Source organism: Erpetoichthys calabaricus, chromosome 2 (genome assembly GCF_900747795.2).
Source record: "Erpetoichthys calabaricus chromosome 2, fErpCal1.3, whole genome shotgun sequence".
Classification (NCBI taxonomy): Eukaryota; Metazoa; Chordata; class Cladistia; order Polypteriformes; family Polypteridae; genus Erpetoichthys; species Erpetoichthys calabaricus.
In genome coordinates, this window is record NC_041395.2 from 183,333,947 (window position 1) to 183,361,815 (window position 27,869).

At 37.4% G+C, this 27,869-nt stretch overlaps 1 protein-coding gene across 1 annotated transcript; it reads left to right on the forward strand.

Moving 5' to 3' along the window:
- Nucleotides 1–27,869, forward strand: lyve1a (lymphatic vessel endothelial hyaluronic receptor 1a). The gene is made up of 6 exons (XM_028794874.2): nt 1–477; nt 4,935–5,097; nt 16,013–16,152; nt 18,002–18,277; nt 19,017–19,095; nt 27,367–27,869. Exons 1-6 carry the CDS (start codon nt 399–401, stop codon nt 27,512–27,514), a joined length of 885 nt encoding a protein of 294 aa, XP_028650707.1. The 5' UTR covers nt 1–398; the 3' UTR covers nt 27,515–27,869.

Sequence of the window (27,869 nt, forward strand, 5' to 3'; positions counted from 1 at the left end):
TGCCATCATAAGTAGTACCAACACTCTTATTTTAGGCTACTGACAACCCAATATGGCATAAATGTAAAGATTTACCATTGTGTTGACTTTTGGAACTCATATGTACAAAATAGGGATTATATTGAGTTTTTTCTTTTCTTCTTTTTTTTTCTCCTCAAAATATATGTGAAACATTCATGGTTCTCTCTGCCTTCTCAACAGCCTGTGCTTTGAATTTCCTGTTTCCTTCATTGCTGATGTTGCAGATAATCCAGAGGTCTCTTTAAACATTTTAGAAGGAGCCCATTTAAATTGTGGGTATTGAAGACTTAAAAGTTGATCTGGAGTTAATTTCATGTGCTTATATTCTTTTTACTTTGGATTTTTTTTTCCTTATATAATATCATTTTGGTCTACCAATGATGACAGCCTTTTGGACAGCTCTATTTTTTTTTTTTCCTTTGAGTTTTTCATTGATGGACCTCAGCAAAGCTACAGGTAGGATTATTTATTATAATTCTTAGAAAAAAAAATTATAGCCAACAAACCAAGACGTGTCAATGTACTTTAGAAAGAAGTCACCTCCATGCATGCTACAAAAATTATGCTGTTTGTTCACTTTTTAATAAATAAAAAAAATTGCACATATTTTTATGGAACCTATAACTTAATATGTAACGGGTTAAGCACATTGAAGGCAAATAAAGTTTATAAACAAACAGAAATTTGGATTATTAGCATAAGATATGCAAGTCAAGTAAATGTTTAGCACATTGTAGATTGACAAATATGACCCCATAAACCTATACTAGTAGTTATTAAAAAGATTATAAATTATGTAGAATAAGTGTACAAGGTTCAGAAAGTGCAGTAGAGGTCTTGCTTGTTTGTAATAAAATATTACCTTTCTGGCAGTATGATCTGTTTGAAAAAAGCATAGTTTCATAAATGATTTCATTTTCATAAATATGCATCATGTAGAAGCTAGATAAAATAAACTTAATAGCTACAAGTTGAGCATTTTCATTTTAATTGTTCATCACATTTTCAATGTATTTTTTATTCTTCACATGAAATTTCACAGAGAACACAGTAATGCTAATTAATCACAAAGAATAGCATGTTGCAAATGTTCTGTAAATATATTTGCAATTAAGATTAATACCCTCTATAGAGTTCAGAACAGCAAAAATTGTCATTTTACCTGGTGACAACTCAAGGTCCACAATCTAATTTCCAAGTTCTTCATAAATGTATAAAACAGTGCAAAAATTTCATGAAAAAAATTATTTTAATAGTCAAACCTGTTTGCATTCCTGCCATTATTACAGCTACAGAAATTGAAGATTTAAAAGGCTGCCCTTTGCTGTAAACAAAAAAACAAAATTGTATATTATTATATTTTCTATGCAATGAATAGACAGGCACTCACAATTTTTATATGTTATGTTAAAATAACTGTATACTTAAGAGGCTAACCCTAATTAAGGTAAAACTGAAAATTCTCAAAGTTTCCCTAGATATCAGTATAATGTATTTATATATACCTTTCAGATGGAAACTTATTATTTTTTTTAATAAAGGACAAATGCATCACTTATTAATGTAATGATTAATGTACTTAAAAAGACATGGCTCTTATCCATTAAAGCTCTTATTAAAGCCCCACTATTCAACTGCAGCTTCATACTCAACTGCTGCCGATTAAACACAACACAAGGCATAGCTCTTTCCAGTCCTCACTGACTCAGCAATCAGGTTGAACTGCATACATGATACTTTTAAGGAGGTGGGCTTACTTGTTACACACAGTTCACATACAAGTCCATGCACAGAGATGTTACCTTTAAGACATGAATACACCGGCACAAAATCACACTTTCAATTTTTTTGCACAAGCACGTTTTGTGTTTTAGGTTTAAATGTTTTCAGAAGTTTTTCAGTAATTTTTAGGATACTGGTAGAATGTTTTTCTCGATATCCATACTGGAAGAAATCCTTCAACCAATATAACACAGCAATTGGTATATTACCCACTATTAACCCCAACCTACCAAAATTAACAGGTAATCAACACCAATCTCAAAATAAGGCAATGATTAACATAGGTATTTTTAAAAACTCTGCTTAAATGAATTAGATAATGTGAAATAATCATGAAATGAAGTAACTCATACAAACATTACACTAAATTATTGTCACTATATTTTTAATGATATTTTGAAAACAGCATGGTGTAGAATTTGAACATTTTATCCTACAACAAAGAAAACTGGAAGACCGTCAGGAGGCTAGAAGACCCTCAAACTGATAGGTTATGGTACATGGTCTCTAGACGTAACAGTCACAAAAAACATAGAAATGTACTTTAAAAGGTTTGACAAACTGGAGGAGTTCAATCAGTCCATCAAACATATGCACTTAGCTATGAGCTATGTTACCAAAATATGTCATCCAAATAGTAAGGGAAGTTTATCAAGGTTAATGGTTCAATTAACCTTGTCTAATGTCTCAATTACATTACTCAATAGTTTGTTTCAGATTCCCAAGTTTTGAAGATGTATTTCTGGCTTCCAATCTTAAATATACTTCCATTAATTTACATCATTCTTCTCAATTATGTAATACACTGTTTAATCAAAAGGCTTCTACTGAATTCATTTTATGAATACCTCTGAGAATTTTGAGGCCCCCTACCCACATATAACCTCCTCCACTCATGACTAAAGAAGTTCAGCTATCTGAGCCTGCCAGAGTATGACACGCCTATAAGTGCCAGGAAGCACTTGATCGCTCTTTTATAAACTGCTCAAAAAAATTAAAGGAACACTTTGAAAACACTTCAGATCTCAATGGGAAAAAATCACGCTGGATATCTATACTGATATGGACTGGGTAAGGTGTTAGGAATGAAATGAAGCCACATTGTTTGATGGAAATGAAAATTATCAGCCCACAGATGGCTGAATTCAAAGACACCCCGAAAATCAAAGTGAAAAAATGATGCAGCAGGCTAGTCCATTTTGCCAAAATTTCATTGCATCAACTCAAAATCTTACTCAGTAGTTTGTATGGCCCTCATGTGCTTGTATGCATGCCTGACAAAGTCAGGGCATGCTCCAATTTGAGATGACGGATGGTGTCCTGGGGGATCTTTTCCCAGATCTGAACCAAGGTATCACTTAGCTCCTGGACAGTCTGATGTGCAACCTGGCAGTGTCGGATGGACTGAAACATAATGTCCCAGAGGTGTTCTATTGAATTTAGGTCAGGTGAGCGTGGGGGTCTGTCAATGCATACTGTCTGTATACTCTTGCATACACGAGGTTGGGCGTTATCGTGCTTCAGGAGGAACCCAGGACCCACCAGCATAGGGTCTGTCAATGAGTCCAAGGATTTCATCCCGATACTGAATGGAAGTCAAGCTGACGTTGTCTTGCCTGTAGAGGTCTGTGCGTCCCTCCATGGATATGCCTCCCCAGACCATCACTGACCCACCACCAAACAGGTTATGCTGAATGATGTTACAGGCAGCATAATGTTCTCTACGGCTTCTCCAGACCCTTTCACGTCTGTCACATGTGCTCTGGGTGAACCTGCTCTCATCTGTGAAATGCACAGGGTGCCAGTGGTGGACCTATCAATTCTGTTATTCTCTGACAAATGCCAATCAAGCTCCACGGTGCCAGGCAGTGAGCACAGGTCCCACTAGTGGACATCGGGCCATCAGGCCACCCTCATGAAGTCTGTTTCTGATTGTTTGGTCAGAGACATTCACACCAGTGGCCTGCTGGAGGTCATTTTGTAGGGCTCTGGCAGTGCTCATCCTGTTCCTCCTTGCCCAAAGGAGCAGATACCGGTCCTGCTGATGGATTAAGGACCTTCTACGGCCGTGTCCATCTCTCCTAGAGTAACTGCCTGTCTCCTGGAATCTCCTCCATGCCCTTGAGACTGTGCTGGGAGACACAGCAAACCTTCTAGCAATGGCATGTATTGATGTGCCATCCTGGAGAAGCTGGACTGCCTGTGCAACCTCTGTAGGGTCCAGGTATCTCCTTGTGCTACCAGTAGTGACACTGACTGTAGCCAAATGTAAAACTAGTGATAAAACAGTCAGAAAAGATGAGGAGGGAAAAATGTCAGTGGCCTCCACCTGTTAAACCATTCCTGTTTTGGGGGTTGTCTCATTGTTGCCCCTCTAATGCACCTGTTCTTAATTTCATTAACACCAAAGCCGCTGGAACTGATTAACAACCCCCTCTGCTACTTAACTGACCAGATCAATATCCCAGAAGTTTCATTGACTTGATGCTATACTCTGATTAAAAAGTGTTCCTTTAATTTTTTTGAGCAGTATAGTATGATGACCAGAACCAAACAGCACACTCCAGTTATAGTCTCACAATGTCTTACAGGATATGAGCGTAACATACCTTGATTGATACAATACATCAAAACATCTTTTCACCTTTCTAATTGTTTCAGCTAACAAAATGAATACATAGGAAAAGAGACACAGACATGTAGGCATGAGAGTTCTTGCTGAAAGGTGGACAAGAGATAAGCCATCCCACCAAATAACTGTGGTTTGTGTCAGTGTCAGATAGGGTTAGTGTGTTAAATGAGGAATTCACATTTTAGTTATCATGCTCTTTGTTACTTTTCCCCCTGGGATTAATTATTATGTAAACATGGTTATATTTAAGGCTCACAACCTTACGCTGGAGGTATCAGGAGTGTGTTCTTTTGTTACAGTGTATTTAGTAACTGGCACACTGACTTAGCTTTCCTTTTTTTCCACTACTCAGTTTTACTATTAAACAACTCTTTATTCTTTAGATATCCATGCGTGGTGTATTCTGAAATGTTAAAAACATGGTAGTATGTACACAAGAAATCTGTTAGACTTTGTCACTATTCTTGATATATAATTTTAATAACTTCCTTTTTTTAAGGTCGAAAAATCACTAAATGCAGAATTTCTGGTGTGCTTTTTCTGGAACCAATCCCATCATTGAATTATTCAAGTGCTGATGCAGCTTGTAAAACCCTGGGCCTCGTCATAGCCTCGCAAGATGATGTTCAGAAAGCTCTGAATCACGGTCTGGAAACATGCAAGTAAGAAAATCAGTCATACTGTATATAAAACTAAAAGAGTTCTGAAAATATAGTAGTGACAGAACAGCCCTCAAGTAGACTGGGATCTTAGGTCAGTTTCTCTGTTTGACAGAAAAGTCAGTCAGTTTCACTGCATCCTAGAGGGAGAATGTATACTGTATGATTCAACCGCTCTATATAATTTTAACAGACACAGTATATGAATATATCACTGGTATGAAGAATACAATTTCCAGAAAATGTAATAGTAATGAAGTGTAAATTGGTGCAACTTTTAGTATACTGCAAAGAAGATTTTTATTGACATTACCTGTATTTTAAAAACCAGAAGTGCCGAACTATTAGAAGTAACCGAAATGACTTTCATTTAAATTAGATAATAAGAAGGAGAAAACAAGTCAACAGCCAGGGATATTTGCCAATTTGCACCCAATGCCATGAGACTTATGCTCCAGCCCCCCATGACCCTCAAATGCATCAAGCAGGCTTGTCATGGTTCAATAATAATTAATACCACATAAGAAGGAATTATTGAGTAGAGAAAGGGAAAAAAATTAAAACTGTTCAATGCTTCTTCATTCTATTATAGCTTTAACTTGCTATCATTTATATTTAAATATGACTTTAATATTCATAGTTTCCAGGCATATTTTAATTCATAAAACTAAAACATTGCTCTATTATTTAATTCTAACCTTATCTGAGAGTGTTGTAGAGACATCACATTACAAATTGGGACAAACATTTTGCAGCACATTTTATCAGAAAAGGAAAAAACAACTTTTTATTAGAAAAGTAATGCTGCCTAAATTGCATATTTTTATTACACAATTGTTTGTTGTAGCTTAACTATTATAATGTTTCTTTAAGAAAAGACAGCAATTAAAGACAGGAGAACAACCTCAAATTATTTGCACTTTCTTGATTTTTTAAAATCTGGGAGTGATTACAGTTCATTTCAGCCTATGAACAGATTGCAGCAATTAAAATGTAACAAGAGGCCTGCTCTTCAGTTTAGGGGCTGTGCACTGGTTGCTATGTAGTTGTCATGAAGTGAGGTCCAGAGCTGCGCTTCATGTGACATCAACTGTCACTACGCATAAAAGATGGCAAACTTACTCTGTAAATTATCTGAGTTTGTGATTGATCTTTAAAAAGCTTCACACCTTTTCACTTGCAATTTAAAAATCTAGTGTCTTTTTCTGGTTACAACACCACTGTGGCTTTGTTTCTAACTTGGTCCTCCAAATTTACTGTAGTTTGGAGAGCTACAATGGAGATGTCAATGGGGCATCAGACAACCATGGGGAGTCCCAAAGGTCAGTGCAGAGTCTTTTCCGCTTCTCTTTACATACCACTTCATCTTACAGTGCTATGCTGAAGATATGCGGCTATACCTGTTGTTCCTTCCAATGGATCCCACATTATTGCCAGAATCTTGGTAGGCCTCACTGATATCTCAACCAAGATGAAGAAACATTGTCACCATCTATTCAACACTCCATCTCTGCTCAACTCTTTAGCACTAACTAACTATGCAAAGTCAGTATGCAACATTGGGGTAGTAAACGATGACCAGCTATCCTTCACTATAAACACTGCAGTTGTCCTTCATTTGTGTAGAGTCACTCTGTACAATATCTGCAATATCACACCGTATTGGATGATAAATTGAACTGGACTGCCAATACTGAAGCTCTGTGCAAGAAAGGACAGAGCTGACTATACTTCCTTAGAAGGCTGGCGTCCTTCAACATCTGCAATAAGATGCTGCAGATGTTCTATCAGACGGTTGTGGCGAGCGCCCTCTTCTACGCGGTGGTGTGCTGGGGAGGCAACATTAAGAAGAAGGACGCCTCACGCCTGGACAAACTGGTGAGGAAGGCAGGCTCTATTGTAGGCACGGAGCTGGACAGTTTGACATCCGTGGCAGAGCGACGGGCACTGAGCAGGCTCCTGTCAATAATGGAGAATCCCCTGCATCCACTAAACAATGTCATCTCCAGACAGAAGAGCAGCTTCAGCGACAGACTGCTGTCACTGTCCTGCTCCACTGACAGACTGAGGAGATCGTTCCTCCCCCACACTATACGACTCTTGAATTCCACCCGGGGGGGTAAACGTTAAAATTATACAAAGTTATTGTCTGTCTGTATACCTGCATTGTTATCGGCATTGTTATCACTCTTTAATTTATTATTGTTCTTTATCAGTATGCTGCTGCTGGAGTATGTGAATTTCCCCTTGGGATTAATAAAGTATCTATCTATCTATCTATCTATCTATCTATCTATCTATCTATCTATCTATCTATCTATCTATCTATCTATCTATCTATCTATCTATCTATCTATCTATCTATCTATCTATCTATCTATCTATCTATCTATCTATCTATCTATCTATCTATCTATCTATCTATCTATCTAATGGAGTATGCAGCACAAATTCTGGTCCAGACATTGTAGTCTTGTAAGGCCTTGACTGCTGTAACTCACTACTGGCAGGAATTCAAGTGGTTTGGCCATTTATGACCCCTTGGATGTCATGGAAAGTGTACTAAGCATGGACAACTGGGGCCGACTCACACGGAGAAAAATACCTGGACCAGACTGCTGCTGGATTTAGGGAGATATGGTCAGATCAACTCAGACTGCTGCCACAGAAAACTTCATCAGAAAAATTATAATAAGGATGACATATCCAACAGGATTGAAGCTAAGAGGAAAAAAGCTATTAAAACTAATTCTAGGTTAGGGATATTTTTACATGCACTACACATTTTAAATCTCCTGACATATCAATAACATTCATGTCTATAAGGACAATTATAATACTGATTCTTGAAGTATATTTTGGATTATTGTCTTCCAGAAATCCCCCAAGGATATACTGAGCACAATCTGTCTATCTGTCTATTTGTTGATATGAAAATAAATACATTCTTCCTTTCACCCTCCCAGTATTTCCTATGCCACTGACAGCCACAAAGCCCAAAATCATCATGGACCCGCCCCGTTCTTTATTATATTCCTTAAATCCATCATCTGTTTGTAGCCAAATGTATGTACCACAGTTGTGGCCAAGACGTTATGTTTGTTTTAATGCTCCAAAATGTATGTAGTTTATCAAAGTATTGTTTTGCATGCTTGAGACTGTGACTTTGTGGTGCGGTCATAGAAATGTGTCTCTTTAATAACTCATCCATGCAGATTATTTTTGTGTACCATAGAGCAGCACTCCCGTGTCAGCTGAAGCCTTCTCAGGATCCCTTGTAGAGATATGAGTTTTGTTTTGTATTTCTTTATGAGGTCATTTTTCTGTTTTCCATGCTTGCCTTTGCTAAAATGGGCATCACTTTCATTAAAAGATTTTTCTTACAAAGGAAATTCTTAGTGGGTAGTATTAGGACCATTTTATTGTCTTCACCAACTTTGAAAGATTCAATTAGCTTTATTTTCCAGACTCCAGTCACCTCCTTAGAGGTGCCCATTGTTGTTGAGTTGACATATAGCATCCTAAACCTTCGTGTTCATCTGATTAAATTAAGGCAAAAAAAGTCAATATACTTTAGAGGCCTTAAAAAAATTATACCAAATCAACTGGAAAAGTCCCCCAAACCTTACTATTGTTCAGTTTGTTAAATTCATCAACTAATAAGTAATTTTTATGGGTTATTTAGATTTGTACTCAGCATAGGTTGTGTAATTGTGATGCTCATTTTTACATAAAATTTTAAATAATCAAATTCATTCACACAAACATTAAAAAGGTAGAAGAAACAAAGCACTCAATAATTGTAGTTTAATAACTTTTTGATTTGTTTTCCTGATAATGGTTATAATTACAGAAATATTAGTAGTAAATGGTAATGGTAATCTACTTGTAATATTTTTATTTTACTATTATATTGATGATTACTTGTGTTCTGTTCTGTGTATTGTATTGTATTGACCCCCCTTCTCTTTGACACCCAACCTACCTGGAAAGGGGTCTTTCTTTGAACTCCCTTTCCCAAGGTTTCTTCCATTTTTTCCCTACTAGGGTTTTTTTGGGAGTTTTTCCTTGTCTTCTTAGAGAGTCAAGGCTGGGGGGCTGTCAAGAGGCAGGGCCTGTTAAAGCCCATTGCAGCACTTTTTGTGTGATTTTGGGCTATACAAAAATAAATTGTATTGTATTGTATTGCTGCGTTGGGTTGGCACCCTGCCCAGGATTGGTTTCTGCCTTGTGCCCTGTGTTGGCTGGGATTGGCTCCAGCAGACCCCCGTGACCCTGTGTTCGGATTCAGCGGGTTGGAAAATGGATGGATGTATTGTATTGTGTAATGAACCCTTTCATTATTTTAGCTTGTTTCCAGTGAAGGCTCTTTAAAGGAATACTTTTTTGGAATAAGTTACTAACTCCATTTATTTTATAGTGGAGAACAAGAAAAATTTTGAATCTCATGTTTTCATGCATAATGGATAGAAAGCCATGCATGACAATAGAAGGCAATAGAAACCAGTGTTGTATAATGGCAAACAATGTGATAAGCATCCATGGAAAAAAGAAACAATCTCACGTTACTCCTATATTGTTTTGCATATTACACATGTCTGTTATCCAGTCACTATGCTCAAAATGTGCAATACGCATGCTTTTTTGCTAAAATGTTTTTATACTGGGAACAGCCCCAGCAGTTCTTAAGTGCCAACAGGTTGCTGCACAGCATGTGCTTGTCTCTTAGCAGATGCTGGAGCTATCATTCTTCTTTTTCCTATTATGTAATCAGCTTCTGCAATTTGCTTTACGCACAACTGATGTCGCTGCTCCTCTTTTTCTTTCTGCCATGTCACTTTCTCAATCAGTTTCCCTAAGCAGTTTTCCACAGGAAAGACACAAACTTCAATAACTTTGCAGAGGTTGCCACTACCACACTGTTTGCTTCACCAGCATGTATTACATCATAAGCTTTGGATTAGACCAAAATCAAGGTCTTTGCCTCAGTGTTCACAATTAATTGCATGACAGATAGATACAACACATGTGCCACAATTGTTGGCACCCCTGCATTTAATACTTTTTACAACCTCCCTTTGCCAATTGTAGCACATGTATTTTTGTTGAAAATATTTTTTCTTGATGACGGCTTTGTTTTTCTTTGAATTAACTTTTATCAATTAAAAGTCAGATGTTTCTTATTTTTTCAGTGCAAGATGACTGTTCTTCAGTAAACAGATTTTTTTTTCTAACCCTTCTTACTAATTTTTACAAGAGGTGCCAATACTAGTGGAGGGCACTGTATGTCTATAGATGAACTGAATTATCAGGGAAGGACTTTTAAAGATCCTAATTCAAGAGTCAAGAGTCATGTCTTCAATTCTAAAGTTCTTTCCATAAGGCTATAGGTTTACCATTTATGTGCCTCCTTATAATTTAGAAAGTAACTATTTAACAATATTTTAGCAAAAAAATGCATTTTTCAGATTTTGAGCATACAGATGCTGGATAATGGATGAGTGCATAATGTGTGGTGTAATTTTATGTTAGAAACTTTTTTCTCTCCATTCTGCATGAGAACATGAGATTAAAAAAAATTCTCCGCCACCCTATAAAGTACATAGGGCAAGTAACATATAAAAAATATATATAATTTTTGGGGGGAGTATTCCGTGAAGGGCTTCTTATGTTTCAAGGATTTTGGCACACCGTTTTCTTGACCCCAGATGTAGATCTTGAATGAAGTTTAAGAGTTTGTTTTAAGTTATAAGAGGAGAGCATTAGGTGAAATTTCATTGGTAGGAAGAAAAGAGGATAGAGTGTTGAGAAAGAGAGATACAGGATGATATTAGTGCTTTACAGTTCTTTAGTGGGGCATAAGTGGGCAAAGCATTCCAAATAAAATCTGCAGAAGAATTCCCAAAAGGGCAAAAAATATATATATTTTTTAATATTTTGGCACTCTGAATTTAGACCTACCCCTACACTCATTCACATCTTTTTCAAAAAATAAACACAGCATATATTTTATATGCATGCACATATATGTGTGTGCATATGCATGTGTGTTTGTCTGTGTGTTTGGAGGAGAAAGACAAGACAGCAGGAGGGTGCTCTCTTCGTGACATTTTTTTAAGGAACAACACACCAACTCTGCAGCTATAAGAATATGTGTTTTTTATTTCTTGTATTTCATTCAATTTGTGCTTTTTCCTGCTGATTTACACTTTTATTGTTGGTGGTGTATCCAAGTCCTTGTATGGCATTTAGGGTCTGTGTTAATCTTTTGTAGAGCTCCTGATTCAGCAATATATAATTTTGAATTAATGCCAGTGTGTAACATGCCAGTTGGTGCTGCATGACACACCTTGGATTTTTATTATGCCTTACAGATGTCATGACACCATTCAGGAGCACCATCTGGTGTCTGGTTGCGTAAAAGTGACAGCATTAATTGCTAAAGGCAGCAACTTTGTAGGTCTCAAAAAGATGTGCCCGTTTTATCTTTGATTACTAGTTACAAATATACCTTCATGCGGTAGGTTGGCACCCTGCCCAGGATTGGTTCCCTGCCTTGTGCCCTGTGTTGGCTGGGATTGGCTCCAGCGGACCCCCGTGACCCTGTGTTCGGATTCAGCGGGTTGGAAAATGGATGGATGGAAATATACCTTCACTGTTGTTTTCATTTTCTTTTTATAAAAAAAGAAAAAAGAGCTATGGTGTGAATGATGTTTCCAGCAGAAGAAGATGGCTCACTATGCAAAAAATGATATTTATATGAACATCAAAAATTATGCCATGTTTGTACAGAACTTTCACCAAATTGCTGCTTAGAGTGTTTTATGAATTACTACCACAAGAGAGTGCTCTCGTAACATTCCTCTTATCCAAAATAATGCCAAGGCCGAAAAGGCATTAAAATATAGAATACAATAAACCAAAAACACTAAAAAGGTACAAAAATAAGAGCTTAAAGTAAAAAAAAAAAAATTAAGATAAACTAGTAAGCTCTCTGATCCTAATTAACAGACCTCATACTCCCATCTATCAGTCAATACTTTCCCAAATGTCACCTTTCATCTTCGTCTTCTCTCCCTTTCTATTCTCCTACCAGTTGAGCTCTCATCCTCACTCATTTTTTTCTGACCCCCAGTGATTTTAGTCACAAACAGGTTGCAGTCTTGACATCCATCCATCCATTTTCCAACCTGCCGAATCCGTACACAGGGTCACGGGGGTCTGCTGGAGCCAATCCCAGCCAACACAGGGCACAAGGCAGGAACCAATCCCTGGCAGGGTGCCAACCCACCGCAGGACACGCACACACACAAACACACCCACACACCAAGCACACACTAGGGCCAATTTAGAATCGCCAATCCACCTAACCTGCATGTCTTTGGACTGTGGGAGGAAACCGGAGTGCCCGGAGGAAACCCACATAGACACAGGGAGAACATGCAAACTCCACGCAGGGAGGACCCGGGAAGCGAAACCAGGTCCCCAGATCTCCCAAACGCTACCCACTGCGCCACCGTGCCGCCCCAGTCTTGACATTCCACACCCATTGTCATTACTGAGATAATCACTTCCAATGACAGGAATGCCAGGTGAAACTCACCTTGTTAGAGATCTCCCTGTTGCCCCAAGTACCCTTACACTTAAATAAACACTAAAGGGTCTGCACTTCATACAGTACTATGCTGCAGAGGTCCATATATTTTCCAGCAGATTATGTTACTTCCAAATGCCAACATATGAAACTACTTCTATGCTTCTTCCAGTCACAACAGCTGTTCTTTTCATTCAGTGCCAGCTTGTAATACTGGCTCATCATGACACACATAACAATAAACTTGAACATAATAATAGTTCTTTCAACAAGTATGTAATTCTTATGTATGTAAGTCCTTATTTTTCCTCTGGCCCTGTTGAACCTTCTCTTTGCCCTGTATTACCCTTTCCTATTTTCTCTCTCCATTTCATTGTGTCTGTCTCAAAAGCATCATAGCTAAACAGAAGACAATAGTACAAATCGCCATGAAAGTTTCTAAACTGAATTTTTTTTCATTTGCTGCATTTATAACATGCCATAACTTTCTCAAATCTGGTGGAAGTTGCCACCACCATCTTGACTATTTGTTCAGCCATGCTCTCCACAGGTCACAGATAGTGGGCCAGTTTGCCTCAGAGATTGAAGGCCTATGCTTTAGTAGGCCATTTGGGGTCAAATTGCCAGTCTCTGCAGCACCAGGCCTAGAAAGCCGTGGTGAGCACATAGCGGGCAAGTATTTACCTCTTCAGTGTGGGGTAGTTTGTGGCCGTGTTGGGCTTCTAAGGTTAAAAAGGGCACCAGGAGATGAGCCCAATCATACTTTGGCCATTACTATTGGATGGCTGTTCACTCGAGCACCAACAGGAATGTCTCCATGTTGTCCCTCGACCTCACTGGGATGAGCAACTGAGCAGGGCCTTAGCCTCTCCCATGATGTGCATTGACAGCCTCATGGCATGACTCTGCATCAGTCATTTCAGCTTGTTGCAGCTGGGTAATTTGGTTTGCCAACTGCTGTACGAATTCTGTGAGGCTGCCAGGAACTGCCATTACCTTGACCAGAATCCATCTGACTTCACCATCTGTGGCCGGGTGCAGGAGCAACAGACTGCCAGATGAAAATTTGGGCTGCCAGCCAGGTCATCTTGCTTAATATCAAAGAAAAATAAATAAAAGAAGCACCCATCTTGGCATCATTGCACCTGCACTTTGGGGCCAAAATAACAACAAAAAACTTTAAGGAAGCCTTTCTCTCAATGGGGTCACTTTAATCGAGCGCTCTGTCTGGCAGTTGCAAAATATGAGAGCGCTGTCTTGGAAGCCTAAATTCTTATAGACCGGGCACCGGACGGGGCAGAGTCAGGTGCCCTCACTGGTCAGTTTCTCAATTCTGTGGTGACAAAAGGAGAAGACAATGTTACTGCCCTCTCTCATCCCAGCGGGTTATTACATACCTTGACAGAGCCTATAAGGAGATTCTCCAACGTGAATATGTGGCTATATATATATATATATATATATATATATATATATATAATTCTCTGATTTTTATCCACAAATGCTTCAAAAATAATTTTCAGACTGTCCTTCTGTGACGGCATCAGAAACAGCAGTTGAAATTTATGAGGCAATAACAAAGATAAACATAAACATTACACCGATAATAATTTCTAGGAAGATAAACAACTAATTTACAATTTATAATTTTGTTTCGTTATCAATCCGAATGCATTCTTGCTCTGCACAGAAAACATCCCAACCTATCACTTGTACACTACACTGGTTCTGGTTTTTGCAGCATAATCATATTAAACTAATAATTAGAATACGGCTTATCGTTGCGTGTATACTATATTCATGTCTAGTTGATGCTTATAAATAATTATATGTGAAAAATTATTGCTGTTTCTCTATATATGAATAAAACTATGCAAAATGTATCTTAATTTTCCTCTAAACATCATCTTAATTTTCTATTTAAATAGGTTAACATATTCAGATATGTTGGAGGGTAGCAAACTGAAGCGCCACCCCACCCCGAGCTACACCACTGAGCTGCACAATGTCCTTTTATGATATACAGTACTGTTTGGTCATTGAGGGTTCAATGTTCCTGTACCAGCAAGTCTAGCAACAAATGCATGTCACTGTACTGTGCCCAATTATAATGATAATAAGGTAACTTATTACCTTAAATACTTACGGTATTTACAGCTAATATAGCTGACTGACCATGTCACACTAATGGATAAGATGGCTAACTATACCACTATTTAAAATGTACTCTTTGATCCTTGCTTCAAGGCAGATTTTCCATGCACACACATCACTGAATGCTGAAAGGCCCAGGAGACTTTTCAAATTTTAGTTGCTGTAATCTAATTAGCCATCATTACAGTTCAATGTATAAAGTTGTTACTGTCAAGAATTGCCTGATGATATGTGCATAGTCATTATTTCTGCATGATATTTGTCCTTGTCCACTGCAATCATATCTGTCATCATGAAACACTAATTAAGTGACAATCACATGGTGAAAGAAACAAGAAAAATAAAAAAGCGGTTTGTAATTTTGACTCTTTGCTCAAATATTGTGCTCTCTACCTTTGTGAAGATCTTTGGTCAACTTCCCTAATGTTTTTTTCATACATTCTTTTTTATATTTTTGTTCTGGTTTGTATTTTTTGTTTTATAAATTGGATCCCCTTTCCTCTGCCTTCCTCCTTTTGTTCGCTAATCTCATTCTTGTCTTTTGATGTTGCATTTTGGTTTTGTCTTTTCACCTCTTATGGCTTTGGTTAAGTCTGTACTCCAATCTAGGCTTATACTGCTGCCTAAAGTCTACTTGGGCCGTGCTACACATCGCAGTCCAGCCACTCAGGTGAGTTGCAAGCACTTCTGCCTCCACGATGCACCTTATCAACATGCTCTTAACAGAAAGTCACTCAACCAACTGGTTAGTACACTGCCTTAAACACTGCTTTTGCTTCCATGTTCCCTGTTCCATCTACCTGTCTCATGTCTCCAGATAGTTATTTATGAATCAAAAGGCTAATCATTTTTTTCCATGGTCACTGTATGCTGCCACTGCCGTATGGATGGATGACTGCACTGTTTTTATAACTTTGATGGGTCAACATACTGGAAGCATGTCTTAGCAAAATCTATAGAACACAATAGCTTTTTATTACTGGTGTTCAGAATCCATGCCTGTTCTGGCAGACTTTGTATTTTAAAAAGAAGAAAACAGTAATTACATAATGCCTAGAATTAGGATATTAAAGATAGCATTGTGTAAATGGTAAAAAGTCAAGCAGTTCCATGAATAAACATTTTGATAAACTGTTTTACTTCATGTAAATTCTCATTTTTGTGTAATAGATTTGGCTGGATTGAAGAGAAAGTTTTGCTGCTTCCACGAATCCATGCTCATCCCTCCTGTGGCAAAAATGGAACTGGAATAGTCAAGTGGCGTAATTCTCTAAGTGCAACATTCAATGTGTTTTGCTTCAATGCATCTGGTAATTACCCCATTAGTTATTGCATTTACTTATTGCAGTCATTTTCATAGTTCTTTAAAATAATGTGTCATTTTATTTTGGTCTGGCAGAAGGCAGATCATGCTTCCAAGGTTCAAATACTGTGCCTGTACCAAAGATGCACTTTCTACCCATTATTGTGCAAGTTTTCCTGCCACATACGATACCAAAGACATGTCTGTTAATTGTCAAGTCTAAATCTGTTGTGAATGAATGTCATAAACATGACAAAGGGGTGTAAGACCTCCAAAAAGTAGTAAAAAAAATACTTTAGGACTTTCATTGTCCTTTCCAGTGTCACACACGTGCGAATAGGAGGCAGCTAAAGGGCTTGAGTAAATGTAATGCTACATCAGACCAGGGGGTGGCGGAGTGTGCTGACTGTCTTTCTCAGTTCCTTGCAGACCATTCCCGGGAAATCCCGCCAGGTACCGTCGCCTCTGATGATGTCACTTCCAGTTCTGGCACCTCTGATGGCATCACTTCTGGTCCCGAAGATGTCATTTCCTGCACCTGCCTTTAAAACTGGCATCTTACCTCCACATATGCAGTTCTGTTTGGGACTCAGTCTTGTGAACAACTTGCTTTATTTCAGCCTTTTTGCAGCCAGGACATAATATACGGGTGTCTGCCCCAAACCTTTGTATTTGTCTGGAGTCATTTTGTGACGCCAGATTTATCCTTATTCCTGGCAGCCAGCTCCCAACCAGTACAGACAGGCTTCAGCCCACAAAGACCTAACATTTGGCCCTGGTTTTCAAAGTTTAAAATACAGTATATCTTTAATATTTAAAAATATACCAAAAATGTCCCAAAAGAGAGGGGAACTGTAAAACATCTGGCTTAGAGACAAATCCAATACAAAATCTTTGTATATGAGAATTTATTTATATAAAAGCAAAGAAGCACAAACAAATGGCAAAGGCAAAAAGACTTGTCAAAAAAAGGCAATCCAAGGCAAACAAGTCCAAATATCATAGTCCAATACAGAAAACCAAAAACAAGTAGAAAAAGAATCCCAAGCCAGAAAATGAATGCTTACAGTAGCACCATATGAATGTCAGAGAACTATTGGCAGGAAACTCTCTGTGACCTCAATATAAAGGCTGAGGGTGATCCCAACAGAAGTCAAGTAAATGTGGTGCCACCTCTTGGGTTTCAATACAAAACACAAGGATGTAAATATACTTGAATACATAAAACACTAAACAATAAATGAATATAACTATATTAATATAAAATACTCTAAAATCAAGAAAAAGGAAAACAAACACAAGCAATAGGAGAAGGACAGGCCTAGGGTTGATTATATATTTTGCACCCCCAATAACCATGAAGAGAATTCAGAATGTTTGGGAATATTCTGATCTCTTACAGTGGCACTGGCTGCCCCTGCCACTCATCACATGTTCTAATGCTGCAGGAACAAACCACAGACAAAAACTGTCACATCATTGCATTTTTTTAAACAAATGTTAGAGATTTTAAATTTTGTTTATTTTTGCTGGAGTAAATTACAAAGAGACATAAACAAAGAAAAGCCCACTGACTTGGTCAGCTGGCTTACTGGTTTCAATTGCAAATGTGTCCTCTATCCGTCATGCCATTTTTGTAATGCCTGGCACAGTAAAATTTCCGTATTCATGTTTCTATCACACCAAACATTCACAGTGTTAAACTACAACTCACTACTGCAGCCTGGGAGTGTAAAATTCTGAAATAAATTGCAGGAGGAGATCTACAGCCAAGTGTGCATACAGCTGCAACCTTCTAAAAATAATAATTGGTTTTCATTGTTGTAGTCCACATAACCAAATGTAATTTTTTACAGATACAAAGACTAACTCCTGTGACCCCACCATCTACAGCACAGCAGTCCCAACTTCATTAACATCAAAAATGCTTCAGAGTACTAGAACATCATCACTGACATCATTGGTGTCAATGATCATGACCACAAGCACGACTCTGACCAGTGGTAGAGTCATGTCAGTTACATCTCTGGTGTCAACAGTTAGAAGCTCATCATCTTCCACATCCACATTCAGCAGTTCATACCAAAGAAAGGCATTGCTGCCAGCCCATGAAGAGGAGCCCAAGCGCAGAGGTAAACTTGTTTACATGCCCTCCATGTTCTGAACAATTTAGTTACCATACAAAGACAGCTGCATGAACTGAGAAATCTGTATAAAAGCTATAAACATGAAAGCAAGTTAAGGTTAAAGGAGACCCCACAATCCACTTGATCATTTGTGGTGTGAGATGAAAGAGACTGTTGAGAAGCAGCTCTAAGGCCAGGTCATTTTCATGATATATGGGAATTGGCCCTTTGCACTTAAGACAATGGTGATTTCAAGTTCTTCCATTGATAAATGGCAGATCAACTTCCCATTAAGTAGGTGAACCAAAATGGCACCTCATAAATGGTTATGCTAGCTTCACCAAACCAAATTTACTTCAAAATGACTGTAGTACTAGGGTGTTGTACCATGTTAGCCATTATTAATGTAGAGAAAAGCCAAGCAAAATAACACCTGAAGAAGGGGCCTGAGTTGCCTCGAAAGCTTGCATATTGTAATCTTTTTAGTTAGCCAATAAAAGGTGTCATTTTGCTTGGCTTTTCTCTACCTTCAAAATAACTGTAATTAAATTCATAAAATTCCCCAATTCCTTGATTTTTATTTAATATGTCCAATTTTTGGGACTTTTTTCTTCATGAATTACAGTGTGTATTCCATGAAATATTTCTATTTCACTGTATAAGAAATTATATGACCATGAAGCACTACTATTTAAGACTATAATACAATTAAGGATATAACTATTTGTAATTTATTTCTCTGCAGGTTTAACCCTGGCATTATTCCTTGTTTTTGGTTTACTGCTGTTATTTGGTATAATTCTTGTATATTGCTTTGGAAGAAGGTATGTGCTGTGTTTGTTTAATTTATATCTATTGTTTTTTATAAATATTATACAAAACATTGCTGTAGTAAGGTACTTCATGAAACAGTAAGTGCTAAACTACAAACCGTAAGTATTTAAGGTGCATTGTACAAGTTGGTGCTGAACAAAAGAGCAGGGGCCTCATGTATAACGCCGTGCGTAGAACTCACACTATAACATGGCGTAAGCACAAAAGCGGGATTGTGCGTACGCACAGAAAAATCCAGATGCAGGAATCTGTGCGCACGCATACATTCACGCTCTTCCACTACATAAATCCCGATTTGCGTGAAAAGAAACGCACGTGCACGCACCTTCTGTCCCGCCCCAACTCCTCCCAGAATTACGCCTCTTTGAATATGCAAATCAATATAAATAGCCTTCTGTGAAAAGACAATGGGAAAAGCACAGGGGAAAATATAAGAATTTCAGCGAATACCAAGTGGAGGCAAAGGAAAAACGTACTATTTGTTGGTTTAAACAGTGGTATAATCAACAAAATGAAGCTGATCGAGTGACGGAGTGTCGGAGAAACTCGAAGGCTCAACTTCACAAAGTCGCACAATGCCCGAAATAAAAAAGATGTTGTCACATATCAAAGTCAGCGTGAAAAGGCAACTCGTAGCCCACCGTCTGAGTGTCATATGAAAGCTTATTAGGGTACAGACAAAAAAAAGGCACACAGTGGGGAAAAAAGCACGAAATGTCAACTTTAATCTCGAAATTTCCACTTTAATCACGTAGTTTATTTTGCCATTAAAGTAGAACATTATAAACTTCATCTTAAAATCGTTTAATTTACTAGTTTCTCAAATCCCATTGTAACTAAAGTGGCATGTTAAATGCTTTGTTCTGTATTTGATCTTCCATGTGCTCTATGTGTATGAATCACTACCTGCTTTTTAAACGGGCTTTCTCTTTCTCCGACAGGACACATAATCCATTACATTCTTGATATTACAGCTCTCTGAATAATTAAAATACTGAGATGTATACGTGATATCTTTTTCATGATGATAGGAATGAAAGCATGTTATTAAACATGGGAACACGGTGGCGCAGTGCTTGTTCATGTCTCACGCAAGAGGCTTGCTGCGCCATGTGCGACCTTCAATTAAATAATTTATCACAGCAGTACTGTCTCTTTCAAACGTACTAACCTCCAATTCCTGTCCTTACTTTTCTTTCTCCAAAAACTCAATCGCCACACAATAAGCTATGTAATAGACGTGAAGCCATCTGTAAGCTTAGAACTTCGATTCTTCAAAACTTTTAAGGAACACTGAAATATCTTAGTAGTACGTGTTTAATTATTATATCCGTCTATCTTTCCAGTGTCGCGTCAGCACGAGCAAGAATACAGCGCAAGGCAGGAACAATTACTGAACTAGCTAGCGCTGTGGCATCGTGTCCTCACATGTTTAATTATAAACAATACAGATTATTTAAATGAAGTTAAAGTTTTATCTGTATAATATAATCAACATGTTTTGCTGCATTTCGTCTTAGAAATGAATACCGTCATCACATGTAAATACGCGCTTTATAAAGTGGCGCAGGTTGTGCAATAATATAACTGTAGTGCAAGTTTACAGTGGGGTAATTGTACTTATAAGTCCAAATATTTCTACAAGGAGCACTTGATGGACTGATTTAGTGTGTTTAGAGTTCTTGGGATGAAACTGTTTCTAAACCGCGAAGTCCGTACAGGGACTAAAGCGTTTGCTGTGGCTCAGGCAGCGTCTGCTTCATGCTGTGTACCGATAATTCTCTTTCCAATCAGCTGCTGCTGTGATTTCCCACTCAGATACAGTGATATAAATACTCTGAGTGGTGCAGTGAGAGTAATGTGGAAAAAGATGATCTGCTGTGGCAACCCTTAACGGGATCAGCTGAAAGAACATGCAGTGAGAATAACAACGCTAAAGCAGTTATGGTATTTGGAATACTATGGCTATTCCCTGGACCATTATATTGCTACAGGTTAATTACAATCAGATGCATTACACTAATAAACAATATGCAGTTAATTTCAGTGTATTTATAAAGCCGCGCCAGGAATGTGGATTTAAGAATGAAAGGGTGATCACACAGGAACAGTAGCACTGCTTTGACGCTGGGTGCCGCCAGTCTGCAAAACCGGGCGGATAAATTGCGTACGCCAAGGAATGAGTTACCGTGGAAATGTGCGTGGCTTTACGCCAAGTTTAGGTTTTATACATCGCGATTTGAGCGTGGAAAGGTTCGTACGCAACATTTCTGTGCGTACGCACCGTTTATACATGAGGCCCCAGGTCTAATTCTTTAGGGACCCCATTCAAAATTCAGTCACATAGGAATGAGGCCTGGGACTTCTGCTCTTTTTATCACTTACAATTTTTTTCAAATGCTACCTCAATGCTTTGCCTTAGGAGTATTTTTGGTCCTGATTCAGATGTTTCAAACCAAATCTATTTTATATTGAATGATCCTAGTTTTTACAGTGTACTATGAAAAATGACTCGACTCCTTCCTTTTTCTGTTTTTGTATATTGTCACTATGAGTGGCTTCAGATTTTTAGACAAAATCACACATTAAAGGATCCCAAATTAAACATATAAAACAATTTCTAAATTGGTACTTAAAATATTCAAGTAATAAAGTTGTTCCTGCACTGCCCTTGTGAAAAGGCAATTGTCCCCTTGCTTATTCACTCAAGCAGTTGACCAAAGTTAATCAATAATTAGACAGATGGGACATCACCATATATTGACCCTTACCATGGCAGTGACGTCTTCACAATGAGCTTTCCAGAAGAGTATGCTTCAAAGGAAATCCCTGAAGTGTTGTGGAATAAAATTGCTCAAACATACCAATCAGCAAAGTGTTACAAAGTTATTTCTAATGCTTTGGGACTCCATCACACCACAATGTTATTTATTATCTCCAAATGGAACTATGGTGAATCTTCCAAGTCTACCAAAATTACCCCAATGGCCAGGCAGCAACTCATTCAATAATCACAGATTATCACAAAAGAACATGCAAAGAACCGCAGGTCTGTCTAGCCTTAGCTAAAGTCAGTGTTCCTGACTCAAAATTAAGAGAGAGATTGAATAAAAATACTATTCATGGAAGAGCAGCAAGACACCAAGAGGAACATCAGTGCTCATGTTGGATTTACAAAGAAACACCTAGACGATCCCCAAGCCATTTGGAATAACTTTCTATGGACACATTAATTAAAATTATAACTCTTTGCAACAGACAGGTCCAACTAGCATAAACCGAATACAGCGATCAGCAGTAAGAATGTTATAACCACAATAAAACATGGGGAGAGTACAATGGTGTGGAAATACTTTGCTGTCTCAGGTCCCGGAAAGGAATCATCACTTCTGTACTTTATGTGAATATTCTGAAGGAGAATGTTTGGCCATCTATAAGTGGGATGAAGCTGAAGCATAATTGAGTTATGCAGCAGCACAATGGCACATAACACAAAAAGAAAGCCTACAACTAAATGACTCAGAAAAAGCAAAATTAAATGGACTGGAGTGGACTATTCAAAGTTCTGACCTGAAACCCAATAGAGATGATGTGGCAAGACCTGAAACAAACAGGTCACAATCACAAACCTACCAATGTTTCAGAAATTAAACAGTTCTGCCAAGAAGATTAGGCTAAAATCCCTCAACAGTGATGTGAAAGAGCAAATTATAAGATGTGTTTAGATAATTGCAATTACAAGGTGCTGTAATCATTTATTGACACTATGGTGGAATTAATTCTTCAGACAAGTGAACGATAAATAGACAGATATTACTGTATTGTCCCAAGGGGGCAATCTTTTACAGAAGCTCAATAAATAAGTATTACTGTATAACAAACAAAAACAACCCCCTCAAATACACACCAGAGTTACTAAAAAGAAAGAAAGCTTCTGACTTGGTTGTCACAATCACAGTAAGCATTACGTAGGCATATTGCTGTTGGTATAAAGCAGCCCCATTAGTTTTTCTTGACACACGTCTGCCAAATAATTCATTGGCTGAAAGTGCTCACTGTTAGTGTTGTCAGAGAAAGGATGTACAGCATCGTTCATAAAGTCACACAGTTTTATTTTTATTCTGTCCATTGCTACTACCCCCAAGGAATCCAGTGTGTATCCCATAACTGAGCCTACCGTTTTAATCAACTTGTTAATTCAGTGGGCCTCTGTTGAAGTAATGTTACTGGCACAGCACACCACAACTTAGAAATCACATTGATCATAATAGAGAGATAGGAATGCTGGACAACTTTGTTTTTTGAGGAGTAATCATTGATAATAATTATTTTAAAACTATATTGTGTGTTCACTTAGGTTCATTTATTCTAATACTGTATTTTATCTGATTCCGTTCACCGTGAAAAACCTAAAAGAAATAAAGGACATACAAGGCAAATACTTTTTTGTATTACTGTAGAACAGATGATATTTAGATGTTTTCTATGACCCTGTCCATACGTACTGGGGTATTTTTTCAAACATAGCTTTTTGTATGCATTTTGGCCACTCGCACACATGCAAACTATGTTTTAAGTACCTGAAAATGGAGATTTTGAAAAACACCTTCCAGGGTGAAGATGTTTAGTTTATAACATTAGAGTGTGCGCCAGTATCTTCTTTGATTGACATCAGTGTGTGAGACATTATTTGTTTTGTTTACATAAGGCAATTTTGTGCAATTGCTAAAGTAGTACTGGTGTTAAACTGGTTAACGGGACATTTTACATATTTATATTTAAACGTACTTTATCACTATATTGAGCAACAGAGGTGTCAGAATGGACTATGGAGGTCAATGCTACATCAGACATTACAAGTGTTCATTTATTGACGTCATAGTGAAATGGCTGGGTAGTGTTCATAACGCCTGTATTTTCTCAGATTCCATGCTGAACACACATTTGAAAAAAAAGGGTGATGGACATTAATCTAAATGAAATTCTCCTTGTTATCTATACTTGTTTTGTGCTCTTGACAGCAGATTTTTGCATTTTCATGTGAGTGGAGAATTTTTAAAAAACTAGGGGGCTTTGCCCCTTGCTTGCTTCACTCGCCAACCCCCGGGCCTGCGCTACAGGCTAGCCTCTTTGCGGTTCTGCCGCTCACGTATGGTAATGCAGATGTACAATTTAAACAGATTTTATTTTCATGGGAATTGTTACATATGCATAATAGAACTATATTATATTACAGCGAGTAATTAACCATATTAAAAAAGAGTAAAATGTAATAATCTGAAGTAAATTAAGTTTCATGTTGCATTAAGAGTTATTCATTGCGTAATACGATTTTGTTCTGTTTGGCTTTGAAATTAACACACAAATACTTTTTAAACTTACACTTTTACTGTAAACATCAGTAAAAACAATTTTTTAAATTAAACATTCGTATTACATTGAATTTTTATTCTGTGTTTGGACTTGGACATCATGACAACACAACATATAACTGCCCATGAGTGAATATCGTTTCCTTCTTTCTATTAAATAAAACAACATTTTCGAATGTTTGGCTCTGAGATTTGTTAATTGTCTTTGCAAAAGCTATTCTAATGGGAAACTGTTAATGTTTTAATATGAATGGCATATCTAGATCTCCTTTGGTGTCTAATGTTATCCACAAGAGATGTACTGCATTAGCTTTATTGGACATATCCTTCTTTTTATAGTAATTCGTGCGGAGGAAGACCAGACGGTTGTAGATATTCTTTGGGATATTGTAAGTTGATGTTTTCATCTTCCGCACGATCACCACGAACTTTTTCAGCATAGACAATTGATACGCATTTAACCAATTTGCCGTGTATCCGATCAACATTTTTGGCGTTACAGTAATTCGTTTAAATTCATTGTTTCTTGGTGCTAGGATTGACCGTGTACTCATTTTTTCTGTTGATAACCCTTTGTGATGAAATTCTTCAATAAGATTTGGACATAATACGTCTTCTTTAATTGTGAACTTAAAGTTAGGAAAATGTTAAAATTTATAAGAGCTGAGAGAGCATAAACTGTGTCTGTCAAAAGCATTCACAAGAATGAGAGGTGAGAGTACCATGTGCGTGGTTGAATATGGTTGAGAGGTGGGCATGACTTGAAAAAATCTCATGACCAAAGTCTCGTCTCGCAGGACTTGAAAAAATCTTCAAAAAGTCTTGTCTCATCGCAAGATTTTTTTATATAATAGAGAGACCTGTGTGCGTGAGGACAGGACTTTTTTTAACAACAAAGGAGGAAAACACCCTTTTTAAAAAACACCCCCGGTACGTGTGGACAAAGTCTATGTGTTGTGACATATTGTGTTGAAACGTTTCTCCATTTTGTAAATTTAATTCACTTTACTAAAAACCTTCACATTTCAGCACCAAAACAATTACATTTAGGATGTTTTGTATGAGTTGTGAGCAAGCAAAGTACCATAAATGCAGTGGAAAGTCCATTAAAGTCAATAGTGGGTAAAAACTGACCAGAAAAGACACGGCAAGGTAAAAACACTTTTTAGAAGCCTAACAAATTATGGTATGTTTACATTATTTTACGTTTTGCTAACTGAGGAAATGTTACTAGAACAGATGAAATTTAGGATGCTTTCACTGATTTCAAACACATAACATAGGTAAATTTCAATTGAGTAAGTTTTTATAGTTTAATCATAGTTATACAGTGTTTAATACATAAGCATTTATAATTAATTTATTGATGGCACAAAATGACATTGTTAGCACCAGGCAGAAACAGGAAAGAGCACATCCCAGCTCCTTAGTGTCAACTTCTCCAAAGAGTTTCAGCTCAGCCTCATGCCATTCAATGTACAGATACCAACAAAGGCCAATGTTGAGATGTAGACCTGTACAAGCAAAACATTTTAGAGCCATACTGAACAAGTATAAAGTCATACAAACATTGATCCAAAAGTCACACAGGACAGTCAATGAGACAGTAATGGCTAGAAACAAAAATCACAGAGCAAAAGAAAAGCCAAATAAGATACAACCCCATGAAGACACTGGGACATAAAACATTATGGAACCTCAATGGTAGATGTTGTAAAGGTAGAAAAGTACACGATGCTAGAGCAGGTTCACCATCTGAGGTTCTCCTTGTAATCTGCCTTGCACTTCCATCATTGTACTGTTATGTAGTTAGCATTGCAAAGTAACACACACCAACAGGAGTGGTAAATGTAAGGCAAAATGAAAACAACTGGGAAGGAGCAGCAGCAAATCCACTAACAGTGTCTAACAGAGTGCAACAATCAAACTCTGACTTATGAGCTACCCATTTTAACTCTGGATTTTCTCTGAGTACAATGGAATTCCTCTCACATCCTAAAGACATGAAGGTTAAGTTAGATTCTTGTTTTACCCAGTGTTGGCTGTGGCTCCGACTTCCTGGGCTCAGGATTTTGAATTTATTATTAGTGTACGGTTCCATGAAAAAGTAAGTAGAGGTAATCAGGTAATGGCAGATACAATACTTTTAACTGAGCACAAATGGGTTAGATGACCTGCTCATGAGGATAGAAATTAAACTAGTAACCATGTGGTTTTAATGTCCAGTGTGTTAGTCACCATACCATACTACCAGCATTAAGGAGGTTTGGAAAATGAACAAGTGGATTAACATTACTGAAGTGAGACAAGGCCTAATCTCTTTGATGTCCAACTAAGGCGAATACATACAATAGATCTAATTCATAAAAATTAAATTTAACACTTCTATATTCTTATCACTCCATGTGGTAACTGATATACAGTATAACTGACTTCAATATACAAACAAACACTGCAGTTAAAGATTTGCCCTGTGCAACTCATGACATCTCTGCATGTTCTCTCTCGGGATGATTCACATTGGTGGGCTCATTCTCTTCCACCCAAGTGAGGCACCTGCACCTATGTGGTAGTTATTAGGCAATGCAGAGCCTTGATGGGAAGTGTTTTCTCCAATTTGAGTGTTTTTACTTTCATGAGAAAGTCTAAATTTTTTCTATTTTTTAAATTTGGATAAAGACATTGTGTTCTAGAAGATTACTTTTTTTTTTCAAAAACAATACTCAACTATATAAAAAAATCATTTTCTTTGCATAAAAATGAAATTTCCAAAGAAACTAAAGAAAACAAAAATGCTAATATACTGCATATGCAACAATTCATTTTTAAACTTGTTCTTTTAAAAATATATGGCAGTCTGAACCTTCTCTCTTGTGTTCTTTTGTAAAGGTGCAAAAAAACTGACAGAAAACCTGAAGACCAAAAAAATGAAGCAATAGAAACGAAGGTTCTGAATTGTAACTTGGCTGAGAACGGTGAAGTGCAAAATGGAAAACAAGAAGAAAGGCCACAAGAAAATACCGAGAGCACAGAGTGACATACAAAAGCCAACTCCTGATGAGAGAAATCCAGTAAAACAAGACATAAAATATAAAATTTCAGTAACAAAATGCACATGTTGTGTGTCTCAGAGTAATAACAACAATAATGTATTTTGATTGACAGCAATTTTGTACAATGTGAAAAACAAATCTATTGTGTAACCATATATTAGTGCAATAAAATATGATGGAACTACATATACTGTAATTGCTGAAAATGAGCAGTCACTTTAGGTCTGTCCTGGTTCTAAACTTTATAACGTTTGTTTTGTGTCTGTATATGGATTGTTTATTTATAAAGAGAAGTGTTTTCTTCTAAAATAAAAAAGAACATTCTCTCCATGTCTACAA